Raw genomic sequence first — 24,276 nt, forward strand, 5'->3', positions numbered from 1 at the left:
ATATTTTAAAGACAACATCAGTTAAATTTGCTAGCTTATAGCTCTAATCTAAAAAGTTGCTTATTGCACATTCTGTTACACTTAATTACTTTTACTTGTTATGCTGCATTATGTGAATGATCGTCATCATGATAGCATAGACGGACTATGTTACCAAATCAGTATTCCTAAGGCAATCCAAAACCAGGAGTTCATTTTATTTTTAGTTATGCTTTTAAAAGATTTTACTATAAAACTAAATCATTTAAAATAAACGGTATCTGAAATAAAAAAAATACATTTCATACTGAAAAGCAAAATTAATTTATAAAGAGTACTAATTCCTTCATTCAAACATAAAAAAAAAAACATTATTGATGCCAATTAATTTTGGTAACAGTTACTAAATGAAGTTCAATTACAATAAAATTACATAAAATGCATTTGCCTTTTAGTACATAGTTAATAAGCTATAAACTGAAAGGCAAAATTAATAGAGAAATGTTATTAAGTCGTTTATGACAATGTAAAAAATTCGTAAACTATTATTGACAATCATATCAATGATGCTTAATTAATTTTGGTAATCCTTACTAATAGAAATAAAAATAAGCTATGAACTTAAGAGAAAATTAATGGAGAAAATTACCTATTCGTTATGGGACACCATAAAAAGTTGCCAAACTATTATTGACACCAATGATACTTAATTTTGATAATAGAAATGACACAACTGGCATAATGATAATTGATGCAGTTTTAATAATAACCAAATATACTCTGATACAGGTACAAAGTATTTTATGAGTAAATTTTATGCTGCAGGGTGTGCAGCCAGATTTTTCAAAAAAAAAAAAATAATAATAATAATAACCACCCCTTTTAAGCAAAGTACTCAAAAAATATTTTAAATCGCCTTTTAAAAAAAAATCATAACTAGAATCTGTGCAGTAATAATAATCATTTTCCCTCCATCATTTACACAATCATGATATAACTTTAGAACAACAATCAATACGATAATGAAAAAATTTCTTTTTAAAATTAAGCACTTTTTACAAACCCCGAATAAAAAAAAAAAAAAAATCACCTTTAAGGGGCTTTTAAAAAATGTAAATAAAAAATAAGCACTTTTTAAAAATACCCTGTGCATGCTGATTACAGCTGCGCCAATACTGTGCATTTTTCATGATAGATTTTTATGGCACCTCAAAGATATAATTAAATGAGAAAGTAGCTTGACTGCTGTTAAGTTTAAAAATAACAAGTTGCCTCTTGCTATAACTTTATGTCAGATGATACTGAATACAATTAATCTTTGTTTTGATGGGATAAACTTTTAAATGTGTTTTGCTTAATCTAATAACGTAAAGTCACAAAGAAAGGCAACAAATAATAATAAATAAATAAATATTGGAATTATTATATTGTTATTTGTGTTGGTATCTGTCTTACAGTTATGTAAACGATATAGTAATGATGTAGTACTTGTAGTAAGTTACTGATTTACTCATGCTTATTTTTTACCCTAACGAGTATTCAGCTAGTCTTTTATAATACAGTACAGCACCGTTTATATGTTTCTTATTTATATGTCATTTCAATGATGCAGTTCAGGATCATTCTTAATCTATGTAATGTTAAAATAGTTCATTAATATCATGAAGAAGAAAAAAACATCAGTTAGACAGCATTTTTAAGTACAATAATAGTAGGATGGATTTGAGGCACTTTAAAGAGAAATTCTCCTCCACCATCACAATTCAAGCTGAGAGAAGACCATATAAGGCAGGAGTTAAAATAGGGAGTGGTCAATTCTGAGTGACTAGAGTTTGCTGAAAATGGATGATTCATGCCTAAAGATTATTCGTCCACTGGCGGCAAAGTATTATTTGGAAAATAATTTTCTGACAGTTTTTTGTGGAAATTTGAATAAATTTATATAAAGAATAATCTAATATCATGTTGTTCACTATACATTATTAGAAATTGTTTTTACTCATATTTGTTAAGTTCTAAAACATGTAAATCTATGTACTGAAAGAAATTGAAATTTGAAGAATTGAAACTTGATTACTTTATACTGAACCACGAGTTTTGTAATGCTGATTGTTTTTTAATTACATTCAGCAAGCCAGCTTTTTTTTCCCAACACTTTATACTTTAAAAATTGAGAACTTTTCTTGTTTTATCTTTGCTTACTTTTATGTATTAATTATAGCGCAGCATTTCAATGGAGCATTTTTAATAGACTTCATTCTTTTATTGCCACTTTTTTCTAATATGGTACGATGGATTACCGGTAAGTTAGAAAACTGTGATTGCAAATGTTAAAATTATATTTCAGAACTGAGAACATTCTTTTGTTTGTTTCTCATTTGCTTTTTTTATCAACTTTTCTTTTTATAAGCATTTTTATTATGACAACATTTTTTAAAGAGTTTGTAATGAAAACTCTTATTTTAATTTCCCTTTCTTTTAAAAATACAGCTATGCAAAAAGTTAAAATGAGGTTTTTAACTTTAAATCTTTCATTTAAAATTTAGAATGCTTTTTGTGTTGGTTTCTATCTAGCTTTTTCTTTTTTAAAAACTTTTGTTTTTAGGGACATTTTTGTCATGACGTGTTCATTAAAAGCATTTGTATTACACTTTACACTTCTCTTTTTCTTGAAAATATGGTAATTGGAAAACTGAAATGTTTAGCTTTAAAATTTTCTTTCAAAAATTAAGATAGATTTTTATTTTTTCTGTTTATTTTGCGTTTTTACATAATCTTTTTATGAATGTTTTGATGATAGCACATTAATTTTAAAAATGTTTCTGACAGACATAATCTCTTTTAACATTTTATGGATAATTTTTTTCCCGGAAAATAGTATTTTTTGTCGTAAAATTTTGTTTAAAGAATTAAAACGATTTTTTATTTTATTTTATTTCTAGTTTTTTTTTTTTCGACTTCAGTTTTTTTTAAACAGCTATTTGTAATTTTTATTTTATTTATTTTAAACATTTCTAATTATTCTAATATCTGATCACCTTTATTCTCTTAAACATTTTTATTAAAAGTTTTTTTCCTTGACCTCATACCAATAATAAGTTTGATTATTATCAATAATAACTAAATTAATTTATATATAAAAAATAATATTTATTAATGATTTTTTTGTTCTTTAAAAAAGAAAAGTTACTATTTAGCAGCTGCTTATTCGGAATTCCATCGATATATATGGCCAAAAATTCGGTATTCCGTCAAATCACTATTCGTTGCATCCTAACTAACACTAATAGGAAGGTCAGTGTTGATAATACACTTTGTATTTTTTCATAAAAAGAACTTCCTTCTTGAGTTCTTTTGTCTCCGAACACAACATGTAGTGACATTCTTACAAATATTTATTGTTTCAAACATTTCTGCGTACAAGCATAGTAATTAATTTTCAAGCAAATGGGATGAAAATTAAGTTTTGGAACATGCTATCAGCAAATGTTCTTAGAAACAGACTTATGTTATCAACACTACACACATTAATTTTCACATAGTTATTATATTACAATTTTAGACATAGTTCTAACAATGTATTATAAAATAATACAAAAATAAAAATATAAGTTAATTAATAAAATCACTAAATGATTTATTTTCATTTAGAAAAACACAGTAGAATTCTTTAAATAGATCTCTATTCATTATTCAAAAATGGACAAAAAACATTAACAATCAAAGAGAGAAAAGGCAACTGATTCGGACAAAAGATAATACCTTGAAAATGGTTGATACTGGACCTGTACAAAATACTGCTGGTAGGTGTTTGGTAGTTAGAATTAGAGTCAGTTGCATAGGATTTTTGCAGGGTTGTTTCACACGTAGCATGTCCCGCATTATTTACAGACACCGAAATAGACAGAGAATTATGATTTGAATGATTATTGGAGGTAAGAGATTCTGTTTTACCAGTAGAAAACTGTGACTTGGATGAGAAAGATTTTCTAGACATTCTTTTCTTCGTAGTACCTAATAAGAATTAAAACTCTTTAATACAGAAGAAGAAAAAAAAACATTTATCAATAAAAACATTTTTATGTAGCATAATCACTTGAGGAAAATTTATTTTTTATTTGTTGAAATAAAAAAAAAAGAATTCCATCAAAAGTATAAAATATGTTTTGCTCAAGCAAACCTCGTATACAAAACTAAATAAATAGATTAAAAAAATTTTTTTTTGCTGTCCAATTCAACTGTAATTTTTAGTTAAGTACGCGTAAATACTAAATTTCACTTATTACTTCAATCATATCTTTCAATTCGTAATACAAAAATAAAGTTAACATTCATTTAGGAAAACAATTATCATTCATTACAGTTTTGTGACAAATGAGTAAAATGTAGCTATATTGGGAACCCCTTCACAATATCAATCTTTGAATTTTTCTTCCCCTATTAGATTATCAAAGTCTTATAAACCCACTAGTGAAATGTATTTACATTTCTACTTCTTTCTTGTCTTAGTCATAATGATTATGTAAGTATTATTTAAATTATTACACATAAATAATTTTATTATGAATATACACAGAATATAAATAAAATATTAAGTTTCCTCTATTTCATATTCTTATAACTCAACAATATTTGTTAGGTATTTTGCACTGAAAATGTTGTGAAATCCTTTTCTAATAATTAAAAAAAATTATATCGACACAAATTGTTAAAGAAATGAAAATTCAAATTCATACACTTTCTGTCAATACAAAATATCATCAAATGGCAAATTATTTCCTTTTAAAAGGAGTTGAAAGTAGAGTTCAATGGTAAATAATCCAGGATTGGCTTTTAAGTTGCATTGGCTTATACCAAACATAAATGACATTACAAACTTCAGATAAAGCCACGATTCCATTCAGAATACGTAAGATATTGCATTCTTCTCAATATGCAAACAAAATAGTGCTATAAACTGAATCTGATTGGGGGGGGATATTTAAGAAAGAAAAAAGATCACTAGAGCATTTTGGAAAAAGCAAACTTCTATAAAACCTCCTTTAAAATATACAGGTCAATCATCCAGCAGTTCTGCCAATATATGAGCCCCGAGCAATCACACTGTTTGAAGGAATCTAATAAAATTTCGCTTAAGGGTACTCTAAGTTATGAGCTTATGAGCAGTGTTAAACTGTAACAGAATTCTGAAACGTTCAAATATTAACACTATTTTTTCTCCTCATTGAAACAGGTTTATTTCAGTTGAATATGTTCTGGTGACAACGGGAATAGGGAAGAAAACACCATAATATGTATGGGACATCTTATTTCCTAGGTTTTCTACTAATAGGATCCCATTTTGATGAGAAAAAATATGTATTAAAAAATTAAATATTTTAAAGTACTATTATGATATCCTTAAAAGCTGAATTTTCCATTTCATGATTGAGCACACACCTTATTTTGGCTTTCAAAAAGTTTATTTTGGGAATAGCATGTTCTACACAGTCATATGCTGACAAAGTTATTTAATAAAAAGCATTCCTGCAACTGCCCATTGTAGGTCAGTGGGTCATGGAGGTTAAGGGTCTGCACGACGATTGTAGCAATGTGGTCAGCACTGTGCACAGGCCGCCTTTACTTCCCAGACAAGCTGCTACCCATTGACATGAAGTTGGGTGAGCTTCAAGTCACCAGTGGGGATCAAACCCCACAGTGACAGCTAAGTGCCTTAACCACTGAGTAATTGCGGCAAATTTTTATAATTCCCTACATTTTTTGACAAATTGTTACATTTAAAACAGATATTTATCTGCACAATAAATATGTTAACAATAAAAAAATATTAAAACAAACCTTTCGATATGCTCTCTTCATTTTCTGAATCGGAGAGGGCATTTACAGCAGCTAAACTGCTTCTTGAAAAATCTCTTGATTTTGACATATCAGAAGAATAATTTGAAGAGCTATAAAATGCAATTGACAGTTAATTACAATTTGATTCAATAGTTTTAAAATAAAAACCCATAAAATAACAAAATTTCAAGTACTTACAGGTAATTATTATTTGTATGACAGCATTCCACCTGATTAATTGAATTATTAATCAAAGACAAATCACTTGATTTTGACAGGTTATGTAAATCATTAAATGATTCAAATGACGTTTCCTTTTCATTTGTAGATTTATTCTTTAATATGCTTGAATACTGTTTAAAAATAAAAAACATAGTTAAAAATGAGAGTAGGCCAAACATTGTTAATAAGCTAAACAAATAAATACTAAATAATCTTCCTTTCATATTTAAGAATGCTTTTTAAAAGTAAAAAAAAAACAGTTTTCAGTAGCATGTAATATTAAATTACAAAATGAAATATTTAATTTCCATACAGTAAAATATCTTTAGTTGTGAAAAGATAAAAGTTATATAAAAAATATTTCTTCAAATTTGATTGAATTTAAAAAGGAATTTATTTTTATTGTTTATTTCGGTAATGACCTAAAAAATTATTGAAAAATATTAAGAAAGTTATATATATATTTTTTTTTTTTTAATAATCCACCACTTACCAGATTTGAGGGACAAAAATCTTATAGTATGAAAAAAAAAGAAACTTAATTTAAGAGAAATTTTTTTTAATATCAGATTTTGTAACTTTTTATTTGGCCCTTATTAATTTGTATCATTATTTATTAATATCAAACCATTATTAATATCAAACCCTTATTTATTAATATCAAACCATTATTTATATCAAACCCTTCTTATTTATTAATATCAAACCATTAAAATTGCATTTTAATACATGAAAACTTAATCATTAGGTTGAAACCTTAAAACTTTATTCAGAAAGTGTTTTTTTTATCCCTCCCCCCCCCCATTTATTGCATGTCATATATCCAACTGTCTTATGAAGAAGTTTAAAATTACAGATTACACAACATTGTTAACTACAGAATGGGATGACAGAATGGAATATTGGTAAATAAAAAAGAAACACTTTTAGAGTCACACAACCAATTTATGAATCATATTTATTCTTGATATTCAAATCCATAAACTTGCACTTTCGAATCAAACTCAAATGACAAGGGAACAAATACAATACAAAAAACAAATAAATTCATATCAGTTAACAACTTTCGAAAGAAAAAAAAACATCTATCCTGCTTTTCCGTTACGTAAATAGCAAAAGTTTCCATGGTAAACAAAGTTATTAACTATAATCAATCTACAATTAAAAATATTTTGTTCCCAAATACTGTAAATGGTGCAGGCCAGAAGCAGTATATCAGAAACTGTATTCTGTATGGTTTCCCATTTCCCAGAGATATGGCCCAAATGGTAGTAGATATCTACAAGATTTTAACTGTATTGTTTGTGTCAGAAATTTGCATTCATTAAATAGGCTACAGCAAGTGCTAAAATATGCTTTAAATGGCAGTCATTTGTATTGAAAGTAACAATTCTTAAAATAGGCGTCAAAGGTACTGAAAAACATCAAAGCAGGAAGATCCTCAATAAAATTATAAGCTTTCCTTTTTTTTCCTCAATGACCACCACATTTGGCAATTATATTGGTAACCATTGTGGTACTTAGGCGATATTGTTGAACTCTTTTTCATGGACACCATATAGGTGGAACAGTGTCACCAAACAACATAAGAAAGACAGGACAGAGGGAGAGAAATCACATCCATGCCTGAAGCGGGATTCAAACCTGAGATCTTTCTGACTACCATACAGACTGGTCAGCATAAAGCTGTACACAAAAAGGACAATAAAAAAGTACTATACAAGAAAAATGGATTCTTTGGGTAAAAATAAATACTTTCAAAACTTTAAAAGTTTTGATTAAATTATAATAATCCACTAAGAGGGGGGAAAATGATATTTAACTTACATCTAAATGATTGTAAATGCTCTCTTTCAAAATAGAATAGGTTTTAGCAGACTTGTAAGCAAACTGTTTCAGGGACGAATGAAAATAATTTTCACAAGATTCTAAGTTGGATGCTTTCTCAGCAGTTGACTGCCCCAGAAATTTTCTGCAACAGAAAAATATTTTTTTATAACTTATGCTTTAGTTTCTAATTAAAATATTATTTATAACAAAATAGACTATTTCATTTTCTAAACTATCATCAATATTTAAGCAGTTTTACTCACCAAAGCATCATCCTTTGAAAGCAAAAAAAAAAATATTATTAATTAATTTTATACTGAAAAATAATTCAAGAGCAATACATTGTAAAAATATGTATTATTCAGAAAGTGATTTGTCTCAGTGAGAAGCTAAACTCAGTGAGAAGAAAACTCGACTTGAGATGATGTTACATGCCCCTGAAAGAAGGGTAGGTAGGAATTTTATTTAAGTGACACTAGAGCTCACAATGGGCTATTGGCGACGGTCTGGGAAGCATCCCTTAGGATGATCCGAAGACATGCCATCACAATTTCGATCCTCTACAGAGGAGATGACTCCTCCGCTTTGGTAGACCGACGACCTGCGCGAAAAGCTTAGCACTTTATGGTAGAATAGTTTAACGAGGACTGATGCCGCACACCCTCGATCCTTACATAGGCTGATCAAAGTGGTCACCCACCCGCTTACTGACTGCAGCCAGTGAAGCTTTACTTCGGTGTTCTACTGGAAACAGTGTCTTTACAATCAGTCCACTGCAGGACCTAAAAGAGGCTATTGATAATAGCAGGGAAAAAAAGATACCGTGATTTCAAAAGAAAAAAAAATCTCCATGCTTAAATCTTTATGTAAAGTAAGTGTATATTTTTCTACGGTAAAAAATTTACTGTTTCCAAGAAACGATGATTAATTTCAAAAGAAAAAAAAATCTCATACTTAAATCTTTATTTATGTAAGGTAAGTGTATATTATCTACGGTAAAAAATTTACTGTTTCCAAAAAAACAATTTTTTTTCTTAAATCCAATGAATATTTAAATTGTTATGATTGAAAAATTTAAATTTCTCATATCTAAAAATTATACTATTTTGTTCTTCATGAAATATTTTGCTTCAGCAAAGTATTCAACAATTAGAAAAAACTCAATAGAGTATTTAATTAAGTTCAACTTCACAATCGCAGTCATCAATCGGAAGACCCTTTTTGGTTTTCCACGCCACCTATTAAATTTTGCAAGTGAAAAGTGGTCGATGTTGTCAGATATATCATTCACTTAAAAATAGATATAAAAGCCCTAAGTTTCAGTAGCAGTATTAAAAACCAAACATAAGGAATTAATCATTTGATAGAGCAAATTAGTAAAACCAAGCTCTTCTATTCAATTAAGTCTATGTTTACTCTATATATAAAAGAGAAAATCAATCTGGATGTGCATTACCTTACAATGGAAGAAACATTTATAGTTTTTGACATTTTTTAAAAGTTCTGAAAAAATACCTAGAGGATTATTTTATAACTTTCAAGGTGTTAATGCAATTTTTCTTACTTATATACTCGTTTTCATATACATCATAGTCGTTTTAAAGCTTTCAATTATTTAAGAGTGATATATGTTATATATATATATAAATAGCAAAATTATTAAACTTTAAAAAAAATCGTTAAATATTGTGCAAGATAAGAGCATTTAAAGAAGCAGTTCCTTCATAATGCGCAGTTCAAAAAAAAATTTTTTACACAGAATTTCGTAGAGAATCATATTTAAAAACGAATGAAAAAAGTTCCCGATTTGAATGTCTTAAAAAAGTTTTCAGCAATGTTCCACTTTTTTATACTTTTCAAAGAAACCGCTGAATGACTATGGGTTTTCCATAAATTCTATTTTGTACTATTAAATAAGATTTATTAAAAATCACCGCGGCATTGCGGGGGATCATCCCACATAAAAGTGTACTTTTTTTCACATTTTTTTTTCTGTATAAATCACATTTCGGTGTACAGACGATTATTTTAAGGTATTATCATTTGTTATTAAATTTTGTGTTATGATACAAAATGAAATTTGTAGAAAAGAACTTATCATTTAAAGCTTTCTTACAAAATGTACAAAACGCATTTAGAAAATTGTTAGAAACTTTTTAAATTTTCAAGATATTCCTATCGGACTTTTTTCATAAGTTACCAAATACGGTTCCTTATAAAATTATAATTTCTTTAATGATTGTATAAAAAAAAAATATTTCCGAGCAATCCTATTTAAATATTTTTAAAACGACTCATAACTTTTTTTTTTATTAATCTATGCAGACGCGATATATAACTCCGTTTAACGAGATAAAAAGTCGAAGTTAAATTCTAATTTCAAGTTTTTTAAAAAAGTATTATTCAGCAAAAGTCTGATTTGATAAATTTCAAATTCCATAAATCGAATTATTTTCCCTCTTTTCAAAAGTTTAAACTTCCGGCTCCCTTGTAAATGGCGCTAAACTAAAATTACTTTAAATCCTCAAACTCCTTTGTGACTCCTCAAGAGCTGATAAATACATAAGGAAAAAAAATACGTAAAATATATAAATTTCGAAAAATAAAAATAATAATAAATCTTTAACAAGAAAGACCACTTTCACTGACTTATTTCAATAGAAATCGGCGATCCGTTTACTCAGATTTAAATAACATTAAGTTCCAAGTTAAGTGAAAACTTTAAAGAAAATAACATTTCTTTACCTCCTTACTCACCAGCAGTGCCTTTGGCAGATGTCCAAAATAAAAAAGTGATGTTCGCCAACTTCCGACACAATATAAAACGTCATTAAGAAGAAAATACTTAACGGTCTTCTACAATGTGATAATTAGAGTGTTTTAAAACGTAAGACAGACGCCTGCCGTTAAGTGATAACGTATTTACAAAGTTACACTCAAATCAATCTTGAAAATTAAAACGGATCGAGCGAAAGGCAGATAATTGGTCTAAGCTTTGTTTAATAAAACAAAATACAATTCTTATGGTTGTAAATAACAATTTTCAAAAGATTAAAATTTTCAAAAAAAAAAAAAAATTTCTTTTCATACAGAAGCAAGGCTGACAGCTTTCTACAATCTTTGTAAAAATTTATTCTATAGAATGAATATAGTGGTACCTATGTTTATATATTAATGTATTTTTTATTAATTTGAACTTAATTTTCACACCACTGCATATTAATGATTTAAAAATTCATATACAACGCCACTTTGTTCCTGCTATTTCGTGATGAAGCTTTTAAAATCTTAGCAAAATTACCCAAAATAACGAAAATTTTGTCTTTTAAATGTTTACCACTCTATAAAATATTTTGTAGAAAGCGCAGTAGTTGGAAGAGCTGCAATATTTGAGGGGGGGGGGATTTAATACGAAGTAAAAAGCTTCGCTTTGAATTAATACAATTTAAAAAGAAAGGGACATGAAAATTTATTTTTTATTATCGATATTTTGATAAAATATGCGCTTAAGAATACATCAGTAAAATAAAATAATAATAAAGATCGATCGATTAATAATTAAGATCGAAATCTTCTGCCAAGAGCAGGGCACAAAGAACTTAAAACTAATTTTTTAATATTCCAAGATTTCATGGGCGTCGTTAGCGGGGATTCTTATTAAGTTCAACAAAGTTAAAAACAAGAAACATATAAATAAATAAAAAATAATAATAATCTTTTCGCAGATGTAAGATTAATTTTTTTGCCATATTGGTGAAATTTAGAGAATTTTATGACTGTTTATTTTAATTTCGTCCCCCTCAAAAATTGGACATCAATGACGCTCATTATTCATTAATCGGACCTTATAAATACCCCTTAATGACAAAGAAAAAGAAGAAGAAAAAAAAAACGAGTAAAAAATGTAAAAAATCTAAAGTAGAAATCAATAATAAATAAAATTGCAAATGAGTCCAACATCGTACCGATTATATTCATTTATATCAGTTTCTAGTCAGACAAATCGTTAAATAAATGCAAGAATCCGCAAATGAATGCTATTATTAACTTCAATTCACCATTATCTTAGAAACATATGTAGCAAATGAGTTTAACATCGTATCGGCCGTATTCATTTATATCATTTTCTAGTCTGACAAATCGTAATCTAGCCAGACAAATCGCGCCAGAATGCTATTATTAACTACATTCACCATTTTTAACAATAGCATTGTGATACTTAAAACGCAAACCAGTCTAAGAGTAAAATAGGAAAAGTATCTAGGTACGTTTCTTCTAAGCCGTTGTTAGAGGTCACTTTTATTTTAATTAATTTCATTTAAAAAATTCCGCAGTAAAAAGGAATCGAGTAAATCCAATTATTATTTAAATTTACAATACTTCATTTTTCAACATCTCAATTTTTTCTTTTTGTCAAAAGATATTGCGATATACTATATATAAACTTTGCGATAAGACGTTTTCGTAACTAGTAAACTTAATCTTAACCAGTAAACTAACAATGAGGATTTAAATTATTTTCGGAAATATGAAAAGAGCCCTCCAACACTATCTGAAAGAGCTCTGCTCATCGCCACAAATAGAATACCTATTGAAACAGCAATTCATTCACAACCGGTTCTGTATCTGATATATCGCGGTAACGTATTGTCTTAAAAAATATATATCTTCATGGACAATCGACCAATTTTTCACCCTACGCCATCCACCCACAGTAAGACATTCAAGGTGTTACATTTCATTTTGTCAGGAAATAAATTACAACAGATACCAGCAGAAGAAAAATAGTCTCAAGTCATGGGCAATTATGACAATTGTTTCAATGAAAACTTATCGAAAACTTAATCACATTTTTTGAGCCTATGTCTGACAGGAAAGTGAAACTATGTATTTAAAAATAAATAAAATTTAAAAAATAAATAAATAAATGAAAGATAGAGATAAGACGTTGCAAGATAAAAATTTATATCGAAATGTTTTAAAATATCAAGACTCAAGACCTTTTCCAATTTTAACTGTTATACAATATAAGGTTATCGTAATATATTGTTAATGAAAAAAATATTATTTCTTTTTGGGTCAGACATTTGGGATTTCTAAGGTTAAATATATTTTCTTTCTGTTTTTTAAAACCAAGAAAACGTTTATTTTGTTATTATTAACAAATAAACAACATCTTTTTTTTTAAAAAAAATATCGACATTTCAGAGGGAATGAATATGAGGAAAAGATGAATATGAGGCAACCACTGGGGTTGGTGAGCGGAGCAGGCAAGAGAGCAGCTGTAAAATAGCGGAAATTCAAGAAATCTAAAAAGTATCCACACGGAAACAATGCTAATAAACATTTTAAAGTAAAAAATTTTACATTTCTAAAAATTTTGGTTTTATCACTAGATTTCCCCGTAGCCTTCAAATATTAGTTTCAACAAAAACAAATTTGTAAATTAATAAATCAAGTCAAAGGTTTTAATAAATGTCAAGCCAGCTTAGCTCATAATAAGAAAAGTGCTCTTTTTTATAAAAATTTTTTTATTATTGCGAGAGTTAAGTAAAATCATTAATGGGAAAAATTTAACAATATCGTTATATAGTATTTGATAAATAATGCAGGAACTCAAGAGAAGGCGTGTAAGCAGAAGCCGAGATGGCGACCCTATATGATCCTAGGATCAAAACGTGCTAACTTGCACCTGCAGTTCCTTGCTCTTTAAGCAGTGAATAATCAGTAGCCACGACCTCGAAAGGTCTGTAACAAATAATTCGGCAATCCTCAAACAGAGAAAATAATTTTAACCTACAAAATATTAGTCAAATGTAACACTTTCTCAAGCGGTTTTCTATTTCAATGAACTATTTAGAATGCAAATATCCGTTTAAAATGAATTAGATGTAAGACTATAAAAAAAGAATTTTTTTTTTTTTAATTTGTTAAACATTTGAAAAACAAATGCATTTTAATATTTTGCCATCAGAAATAATCATTAAAGATCAATTAGTTACAGATGTTACCAATGGGGATGCGTTTTTATTTGGATAGGAATATAAATTGCTAAATAGGATTGACGCTAACGGAAATTGCATACCTGCCAACATTCACTCATTTCGAGAATGAATTTTCCAAGTGGTAGTAAAACAATTACCGAAAAAATATCTTCCTCAAAAATATATTTATATTTTAATCAGGTTGAAATTCGCTATTGTAAAGAATAATATGCGTTTATATATTTGTTGTAATTATTTATATGTAGTGGTGGTCAAACTGATTTAAAATTGTTATTATAATTCAAAAAGTTTAGTGAAATAACATGAATTTCGCTAGCACTTTAAATATGAAAATAAAATCATCCGGAAAAACCGGAAGAGTTGGCAGCTATGAAATTGAATGATAGTGGAACACTGATCTAGTTCAGCCTCTGACTTGGTAATTTCTATAGTAACTTTATTTATAAAAATTTCTTTGGAAATTAGAATTACTCGTTGGCATCAACATAATTATTTTATTCATATGAACTATATTTATGATCAGATATTTAAATCACAATCACTATTCATTTCAAAATTTATCTTACTTAAAAAAAAAAAAAAAAAATTTTCATATCTAGTAGGCTTTGCTACCTGCTCGCTTCGCTCACCAAACCTCGTGGTTGCTTCTCAATCACTGAAGATCAAGTTGAAAAAATAGTTTATTTCCATTTTTTGTAAATTAATAACATGGAAAATCCGGGGGGTTAGCGATACCCCCAACCCCCCAGAGTTAACACTCAAGACTGCGTTGTAGAAAAACAATTCTTGTCCGTGTGCAAATTCGTACATTTCTTCCCAGAATTAGCTTGATAGACATACCCCCCCCCCTTCTAATCTTCTTAAAAGTAAATAAAAAAGATAATTTTGTTAAGAAAATGCACAAATAGCATAATTTTATGAAGGAAATTTTCATTAATATGTTAACCGTAATGAAATAAAAGAACATATGGATTTGAAAAATAATCTAATGAACTAGAAAAAAAATTAATAAAAAAATATAGAAAAAAATACAGAATATGCGAATATAATTTTACTTGTTACCAATATATAACCATAACATTATATCATAGCAATTCGCACTGGAAACAGTTTTTATCTCTCTTTATATTTTTAAAAGTTTCGATAAAAATGTTAAGTTTATAAATGGCAATATATAACCTTTCGCTTATTCAGATTCATTTTTCTTTGTTACTTTTGACATCAACTCTAGCGCGAGTTTATAAAATAATAAAAATTGCTAGATAAATTTCTCTACAAAAACACGTATAACGGATAGGAATTTCGATAAAAGCTCTCGTATAAGTTATAATTCAAAAAACTTATGCAGTTTTTTTTTTCTCCAGATAATTTAGAAACGGTAATTCAAATGGCTCAGGGGATAGAGCCTTCGCCTTCCAATGAGGTGAACCGGGTTCGAATCCCAGCGATGGCTGGTCGATACGATTTCTGCATTCGGCTTTCACCGACCACAATGCTGATGTAAAATATCCTTAGTGGTGCATGGACTGCATGGGAGGTTTTCCTCTCTATGTAACGCAAACGCGGGTTAGTTCAGGGCCGCCTCGGCCCTGGTTAGTTCCATCAATAAAGTCCTCCACGAAGGCAAATTTCCCCCAACAAATCCAGGAGTTCCTTGTCTTCTGCATTGAGTTCAAAATTACAAGGTTACAGCGCTGAACATTAGTAGTCGTAAACCCAAAAAAATTGGGTTGACTGTACAACAACGGTTATAAAATAAAATAAAAACAGTAATTCGAGCGTTAAAGCAAAGATATTTTTCTCTCCTTTGGACATAGCTAGGTAGTAGATGGCTGAAAAAAAATTTACAACAATTAACCTTCATACCTTCTTTTACGTCAAAAAACCATTTAAAAAAAACTACTTCAGATCGCGAATAAAAAAAAGAAAAAAACACAACTTTTCTAATTATTTCCACTAAATTAAATTACGCAGCTCAGAAAATTAATGAAATTTGACATTAAGCTTAACCGATGTCCGCAATCGATGGTATTTTTATATCAGAATATCCCTTGAACGGAACATTCTCTAAAAATGCGTGAAACTCAATTATTATTATTTCAATCTAATAGTTAAAGCGTTACAAGAGTAAGAAGCGTGTTCTAAAATAGCGATGGTGACGACAACTTTTTTTAAGATAAAGAAAAAATAAGTAGACTACCCCAAAAAGTTCTATACCAAGGGCACCAGCAAATCCAATAAATATACTAAGCACACAAAAAAAATTTACTTGTTACAATTTACTTTTTTAGGAATTAAGACTATACTAAGAACAAAAACATTAATTCGACAGATAAAGGCATGTCGCTAAATATTAATCATTAGTTTATAAGTAAAAATCTATTTAAAAAAAAGAAGGAAAAAAAACATTATTACCTTTTATCTCGACCATCGAAAAGTAGGATTCAAAATTTATAACCAATGGAAAAATAAAATAGAAAGCTTCACATAAATTTTATCTTGAACTAAATCTTTATTTATTTTTTTTTTAATAAAACTTAAACAGCTGTGGTAACTGCGATAATTTAAAAATTCATTATCAACAGTATTTGAGACATAGAATCCAAGGGAAGTCCTAAAAGTAACAATTAAGTTAGAAATTGAAATTTACGCTTTATTTATTTATTTTTTTTTTTTACCACGAGTATTTTTTTTTACCAAGTAGTGCCAATTTGCCGAATGATTATTATAATTTATTTTTTCTTTTTAAATTCGGCTTTGCCGAGTAATCTTACACAAATACGTACATTTATTGGAATCAATAAATTTCCCGACAGGTGGAAAGACCAAACTTCTCCACCTGTAACTTAAATAAAGTTGCAAGAACGTTGACTGTCATAAAGATCTTAGATAGCAGGCAGTCTTAGAAGAGAAGGCGATAAAAATTTACAGGATTTTTTTTTTTAAACACAGGACAAACTTTTAAGTGACTGGCCAAGAATCAACTTACCTAAGCTTAACAAATATGAATAGACAATTTTCGAAATTACGTTAATTAGCCCTATTTAACTTATAATAAAAAATAAAAAAAAATATTTTTAATTCATTATATTTTAACAAAGTTTGAAAGAAAATTTCTGTCTTTATATCACTTATAGCATGCTTTTAATGGAAAAAGTAATCAATTCAATATCTTAAATTTTGAACACAAGCAAGATAAGCTATTGGCACATTAAATAAGTAGATTAAAAAAAATCATTATTACTCTAATTAAAATAAGCAATTTTCAATATATTAGTGGGTAAATTAAATTAATCATTCATTGAAACTAACCAGAGCCTAACAAGAAGAAAAGTAAGTTTGTTTTTTTTAATGAAGACACCTATTTAAAAATCCACTTTTATGAATCGAATCCGTTCCTTATTTATGAGAACGAGTTTTATCTCAATAAAAACAACATTGTTGTAGAATTTTTTTCTTCTGTTTTTTTTTTTTTTTTTTTTTACTTCTCGATTTAGAAAACTTGTAAATTTTTGATATGCAGCATTTCATAGAAGTACCAAAAATTCTGATATTGAAACTTTATATTAAGAAAAAGAAATAAGGCAAAATATTGCTTTTTTTTTTTTTTTTAAATATAGAGACTCATAGGAAAAATAAACAATTAGGAAATCAGACAACTCCAATTCCTGGAGCAGGACAAGTAGTATTAACTTTTTTTCCATGCATTTTAAATCTTTAAAAACAATGGAAGATGTTTAACTGTTACATTTGAGGATTAGTTTAATAGAAATTGTGAGAAAAGGAGTGAATAATTTTGATTACAAATTTAAATAGGTAGAAAATTTAACCTCTTACAGTTATTTTTGCATCTTTCACTTCTCTTGACAGCAAGACTTTGAAAACTTATCACAGATATTTAAAACTTTCACTAAACAATAATATTACTCATTGTCTCAAAACAATTTTATAAAACCATTTTTCAATAATCATTATTCTTTGATAATGATGGCAAAAACTCGAATGATAAAACAAAAATTTTTATAACTACTTCTTCAATAATTTAAAAATTATCATTACACTTTTATTACTTAAATAAACTATCTACAACCTTCATTAAATTAGATTAAATATCTATTGAGAGAAAGCTTTTATTTAATAAAGTTAGGTTCAGCCTAATTACTTAAAAATTTCTTTTTTTAGGTACCATACTCCATAAAATAAATTTTAAAAAAAAAAAAAACTACACTTTTCTTCAAGTAGACTAAAAAAGATTTTAATTTGGCTGATCTGAAAAACATGGGGCACATAAGTTTCGAAAGATGGGAAGAGAGTGAAGAAATTTTCAACAAAAGTTTGCTTCAAAACTGACAAAAATAAAATTATATTTGGTTTTTTGTCAGCTGCAATAAAACTGTTCATTAAAATTTTATTTTATTAGTTTTATGTCAGTTTGTTTACTTCCAAAAGAGATCAAAATTCTGTTTGATGACATTTTCTACTCGCAACAGTCAGGAAATAGTTTAAACTCATAATGTTATCAATCAGAGTACTCCATAACAGATTTACGTGCTTTGGCTAGTTAAAGAGTGGTCGAAATTTCAATTGAAGAAGCTCAGTCCAACAGTTACAAAAAAGAAAAAAGAAGAAAAAAATAACGATTTTGTAATTTTGTTTTAATTGCTATTCCTTTTAAATTTACTTTGTTTCATTTTATTCCTATAAAATATTAAATTATTTTTTATGAACTTTTAGATTCAAGGCTATAGTATTAAACACTTTATGGCATCTAGGCAGTAGAATGTCCATCAATGAGGCCAACACATGATACAAACTGGTAATAAAGAATAAAAGAAATTGTAAATCTTAAAAGACTGCCATTTGAACCTGATTAAGACAAACAATAAGAAATTTCAAGTTTTCAGCATTCATCTTCATTTGAAAGAAAAAAAAGACCACCTGAATCATGTTATCTATAGTTTTAATTGCATTTAATTGCTTCCATTATACTTTTCCAATGAATAATATCATTTTATTCTTTATATTGAATATTCTAGCTGATTCAAGCTTATGCCATTAAGCTCAAAATCAACTGAGAAGCATGACATCAGTTGCCCAATTTGAATATCAAATGAAAAAAGCAATGAATGAAACCATGCTGAAATAAACATTGGCCTATGAAATAAACAATAATTATTAATTGACCATGTAATGATGAATAAATGAGAGAACATAAGAACCATAACTTAATTTACAATAGCTCCATAAAATTAAATTCATAATTCGATAATAAAGAAAAAAAATTGCATGGCATAAAAATAATTTTTAATCAATATATTTTAATAAAAAAAATTACCTCGACTAAATTGATTTTTTATAGCACCTGAACATCAATATTGGAAAAAGTATTTATTACAAGTCACTATTGTTGGCTGAAAGGAGAAAAATTACAAAATTTAGCAAATAAATACAGTAATCTCAGCTCAAAATAAAAAATCATTTATTTATTAAAATGCATAATAAAACTACAAAAAACATTATTTTATAACAATAAAATTGTACGGAATTTTAAAGAGAAAAAAAAAAGCCATCTTATCAAACACCTTTACTTTAAAAAACAGGAATAAAATATACCTATCAGATATATGATTTATTTTTTTTACTTTTGAGTTCATTTATTTATTGTGTAGATAGTCAGAAGATTATAACTCAATTATCTTAACCCACTGACGGTTCTGCACATAAAAAAGTAGTATTTTAACCTGCACTTTTCTCCGCATAGCATATTCAGTTTTTCTAAGTTATTAGATAGGGAAATAGGGCATTAAGGAGAAACATTCTCCCAACTTTGCTAAACTGCCTATGAGTTAAATAGTAACAATGAAAGGTGAGAAAATAAAAGATAGACAATTTAAGAAAGTTAATATAAATATAGAGAAAAAATGTACTGTGTTTAATAAAATGTAAATTTTGCCACTTTTAAAAACTGTTCGATGATTAAAATGACTATACAGTAAAACTATCGCCTGTTTTCACTTTACAGTTACGAAGATGGTATCCTCGTATTCCCTTTAAGGATTACACGACCCCAATACAAACGTTTAAACTGTTATAGAAATGTCAATCCGGAAATTATTAGTTGAAAACTATAAAGTAACGAGTGGCTGAGTTATAAATTGATGTTTTTTAAAGCAGTAGACATAATTTTTTTAAAATTAGTAAAAGTATCTACTGGGTTACTGTTGTGACAAGAGAAATTTTTTTTTTATCAACTATAATTAAAAAATTTATCAACTTATTAAACTACATTATGGATAAAATAGATAATAATTTAGCAAACATATTCTGCAGCATAAAATAGAACCAGTATTCTCCCTAAGCATTTTTCGAATGGCAGCCCAGTTAGCCTTTTGATGCTCTTATGTGGTAAAAATAAGCTGCCATCCCTTAAAAACATTGCCCTTTTATTCATATTCCATTTTTAAAGAAATTAATTCACTGTTTAACTAATATAATAAATACACACTGATAAAATTATTTATATCTATAGGTTTAATTTTATTAGGATTATTCTCATCTGTTTTTTTTTTTTTTTTTTTTTTTTGCGGAGATTAATTAATTTTACAGATTATGAGAAGATTAATGAATTTGATATTAATGAATTTGTAAGTGATTTTAAATTTTTAAATTATGTTTTAAATAAATACCACTTTTTAATGCACCTGTAATTCCTTTTTTTTTCATAATTTTCAGTTTAAATTATAGAAAAAAGTTTTGAAGATGTTCATCAATTAATAATTTTTTTCTTTTATATATACCTTTTTTTTTAAAAAAATATTGTGCACAGTGATTGTCTTTTAGCATGCCTTTTCTTACAAACTACAAATTTTTATTTTATTTTGATAATGAGTGAGAATTACTTACAAATACATAAAATAGTATACAAGGGCAATTAAAAAATTATTCATTACACATTTTGATAAATTTTAACAGTATTAAAAATCAAATTGCCTTTTTCTATGAGGAAGCTCCCTGCCCTTTTAAATTCCTAGGGAGAACTCTGATATATCCATCAAATAATAAAATATAATTTGCTTGATTCTGTAATAAACAAATTTTTTTTTAATCTCGTAAAACCGGAAACTTTTAATACTTTAATTTCATGTGTGATCGAAAAATCCTGTGAATTCCATAAAAACAAATGGCAAGAATTTTTTAAAGCGTCAAATTAGAACACAATCTGTGACTAATGTTCAATTCGGCCTGAAGGCTTCACAATTTACAAAGGAAACCATGGTAAAATTACTCAATAGTGTTTAAATCAGGTAATTAGCAAACAGCCTAGCACATAGACCGAGTCGACCAAGGTATCTTAATTAATATTAAAATATCAATTGACAAAGTGTTACTGCTATGGATGCTTATATTTGACTGAATAAATTTAAAGATATATATATATTTATTACGCTCAGATGCGGTAATAATATTGAGGCTGATATAGGGAAGATTTCTGAATCGATATAAGAGATTCAAAAAAAAAAAAAAAAACGACAAACTTCTGTGCTAACCAGGCAATGGTACACAAAAAACTTAAAGAAAAAATATCTCAGAAGGGATATAACTCAAAGGAAAAAACTCATATCTACCATGAACACATCAATACACATATATTTTTCAAAAAATTGCAAGTTAAAAAGCCTAATGGCACCTTGGCTAGAAATATCACCCAGATATTAATAATTTTATGACATGCCATTTTCAGTTGTCGCATTATTGCCATTGACCATTCTGGTGCAGGTATTTATAGGATAGTCTTCCTCAAACCACAATACACTATTTTTATTTAATGGATTGAAAGATAACTTATAAGAATCATTACATATTTTTAAGTAAAATGTTAAAAGATGGAACAAGAGATAGAATAGAGAAGTGATAGTGATACTAGTGTCATTCAATGAAAAAAGTAAAATGATAAATAAAAAGTAAATGTGAACACAATAAGCAGTTTAAACAATATAGTAAATGATGTTTTTCCACAGTAACCAAAAGTTTAATTCTACGGCATTGTCCAAAAAAGTTACATAAAATTTTATTCAGTGTAAACATTTCATTGTTAATTATTGAAGAATTAAGCGAAATGTCGAATATGATAATTATAACGGAGAGTAAATAAAGGAAATAACAAAAAAATAAAATCCCATTGAGCATGAATCTTCTCTGTGAAAGAGTTATAATCCGTGAGTAAAGGATTCATAATATTGTTTACAAACAAACGATATTAAATCATTTCTAAAAGTGAATAAAAAAAGAATATTTACTTATCCAAACAGTTCACTTCTTGATTTCCAGAATTTTTGACAGCTAAAGTCTTATGAGAATGATGACCATGTGAACAAGCACTTCTTAAAACCATTGAGCATGACGAATTTTTTGGAGTAAAATTAGCATCTTCAATACAACAAGATTTTCTCATTTTAAAAGAAACATCGACTCCAAATGTAAACAATATCGAATTGTATGTAACACAACAAAATTATGAAATTTTTTTAATTAAAACCAGCGGAATTAAACACCTACACGACAATAATTTTCTCTATATATATCAATGAGTAAACAAATTGAAATCCGCAAAAATTTGAAAACAGGACGATCTGAGGAGAGGATGAAAGTAAAACCAGATCAACGGATTGCCCAACCTCTATTTACAACTTGGTTACAGTTACTACTTACCCCCAGTTAACAGATATTATAAAGTAACAGGTATAAAGAAAAAGAACGGTTTTTGATTTGAAAAGAACCTACCACCGAGGACGTCGAGTTCCATACACTGATCTCCGTGTTTGAGTTGTCAACAGAGCTGTGAAGTCGACAGTAGCTATCTTCTACTCCGACTCTGGACGTTCTTTAGAGCTTGATACACATATAAATAATTAATAGCGATCGATACGCTTAATAGAGGCGAATTTTTATAGCTTGAACTGATTCTTTTTTAAAGATTTTATATAAATATATTTTAACCACAATGCTAAGAATGCAATTTATTATAATATTGTTGTAGTTCGTGTAAATAGCACTGGAGCTGCTCAATGGGCTATTAGCGACGGTCTGGGAACCATGCCTGAGGATGATTTGAAGACATGCCATCACAATTTTGATCCTCTGCAGAGGGGATGGCACCCCCGCTTCGGTAGCGCGACGACCTGCACGCGAAGTCGAGCACTTTACGGTAGAACAGTTTAACGAGATCCAATATCGCACACCCTCTGTCCCTATGCAGACTGATCCAAGTGGTCACCCACTAGCAAACTGAACGCAGCCACTGATGTTTGACTTCGGTGATCTGCTGGGAACCGTGTCTTAGCGATCAGTCAACTGCGGGACAATTTATTATAATAAAATATGTTCTTGGACTATAAAAACTTTTAGATGCTATTTTTTTTTAAATGGTCATGAGATCCCGGGATGCATTTTCTATGAGGGCTCATCATATAGTAGCAGCCCAAATGACGCTGCCATTTCAGGTAAATGACCTGACCAGTTCGACCCAGCACCCAGATTTTTTTTTTAGAACAAAATCTAAAACTCACAGTTACAATGGCTCTTATAATTTCAAAATTAGCTATTAATTTCATGGTTGTGTCGAATCACGTGAATGTGCGTGGCGTGTTAATGTTACAGCTTTAAGGCTTAGGTTTATTATCACACTGAATCACTTTTCAAATCAGATTTAACTGGATACCTGCAAGCGACGTCACGCGTGTGCTTCGAACCTGATTGGTACATTATTGAACAAATTAAATTTAAATTTTTTCTTTGTTTAATTTATTGTAAGGGATGCAAGTTGTAGTGACGATTTCAGCTAAATAATGATTAATGTTAGAATTATTTTCCACTGTATTGTGCAGATTCATAATCAAGCCATGGGTCTACATAATATTTTAGTTTTCAGATAAAAGAAAGGGCAGCTCGAAGCACTAGTGAAGTGAGGATATAGGGGGGTAGTTCCGTCAACCGTTAAGGCTAACCTTAAACATATTCTTAGAATCATTGTCTAAACTGTAGTAATAAAAGCCTTCGCATCACAAATCAATATTTCATAGATGAAAAAACAAAAAAGCCATTGAAATCTTACAAATCACTAGTGATAAAAGTGGGACTAAAAACATTACATTTTACTAGATTGCTCAATGAAACTTGGAGGTGTTTCTAATAAACGTCTTTTGTTTGCTCTCAGTTTCCTCCGCTAATCAAACAGTTTTTGATGTTTTTAGTCGCACCTTTCTCACCATTAAATCGTTAGATTTTGATAATGTTTGTTTTTTTATGATTTAATATATTTGTGATACCAAATAAAATTCAAATGGATTTTGTATGGACTCAGCCAGGATTTTTTCCTTTAATTTTATATATTTATTTATTTATT

General features: G+C 28.3%; 1 protein-coding gene across 8 annotated transcripts in view; it reads right to left on the minus strand.

The window, feature by feature from the left end:
• The window catches only part of LOC107441910 (uncharacterized), a 68,897-nt gene that overhangs the window by 35,115 nt on the left and 9,506 nt on the right, over nucleotides 1-24,276 (minus strand). For 4 of the 8 annotated variants that reach the window (XM_087160783.1, XM_087160782.1, XM_087160781.1 and 1 more), the window contains exons 2-5: nucleotides 7,867-8,011; nucleotides 6,016-6,170; nucleotides 5,818-5,927; nucleotides 3,742-3,993 (exon numbers count right to left, since the gene is read on the minus strand). In XM_087160783.1, the coding sequence (XP_087016909.1) occupies nucleotides 3,742-3,993; nucleotides 5,818-5,905 (340 nt within the window). In that variant the 5' untranslated portion in view covers nucleotides 5,906-5,927; nucleotides 6,016-6,170; nucleotides 7,867-8,011. Of the gene's footprint in view, nucleotides 1-3,741; nucleotides 3,994-5,817; nucleotides 5,928-6,015; nucleotides 6,171-7,866; nucleotides 8,012-22,171; nucleotides 22,560-24,276 lie in introns of those variants that run through there. The other 4 variants (XM_087160779.1, XM_087160778.1, XM_087160776.1 and 1 more) reach the window with 3 other exon arrangements.

Source organism: Parasteatoda tepidariorum, chromosome 4 (assembly GCF_982258835.1).
Source record: "Parasteatoda tepidariorum strain Cologne lab strain chromosome 4, Ptep-v5.0, whole genome shotgun sequence".
In the NCBI taxonomy this organism is placed as follows: domain Eukaryota; kingdom Metazoa; phylum Arthropoda; class Arachnida; order Araneae; family Theridiidae; genus Parasteatoda; species Parasteatoda tepidariorum.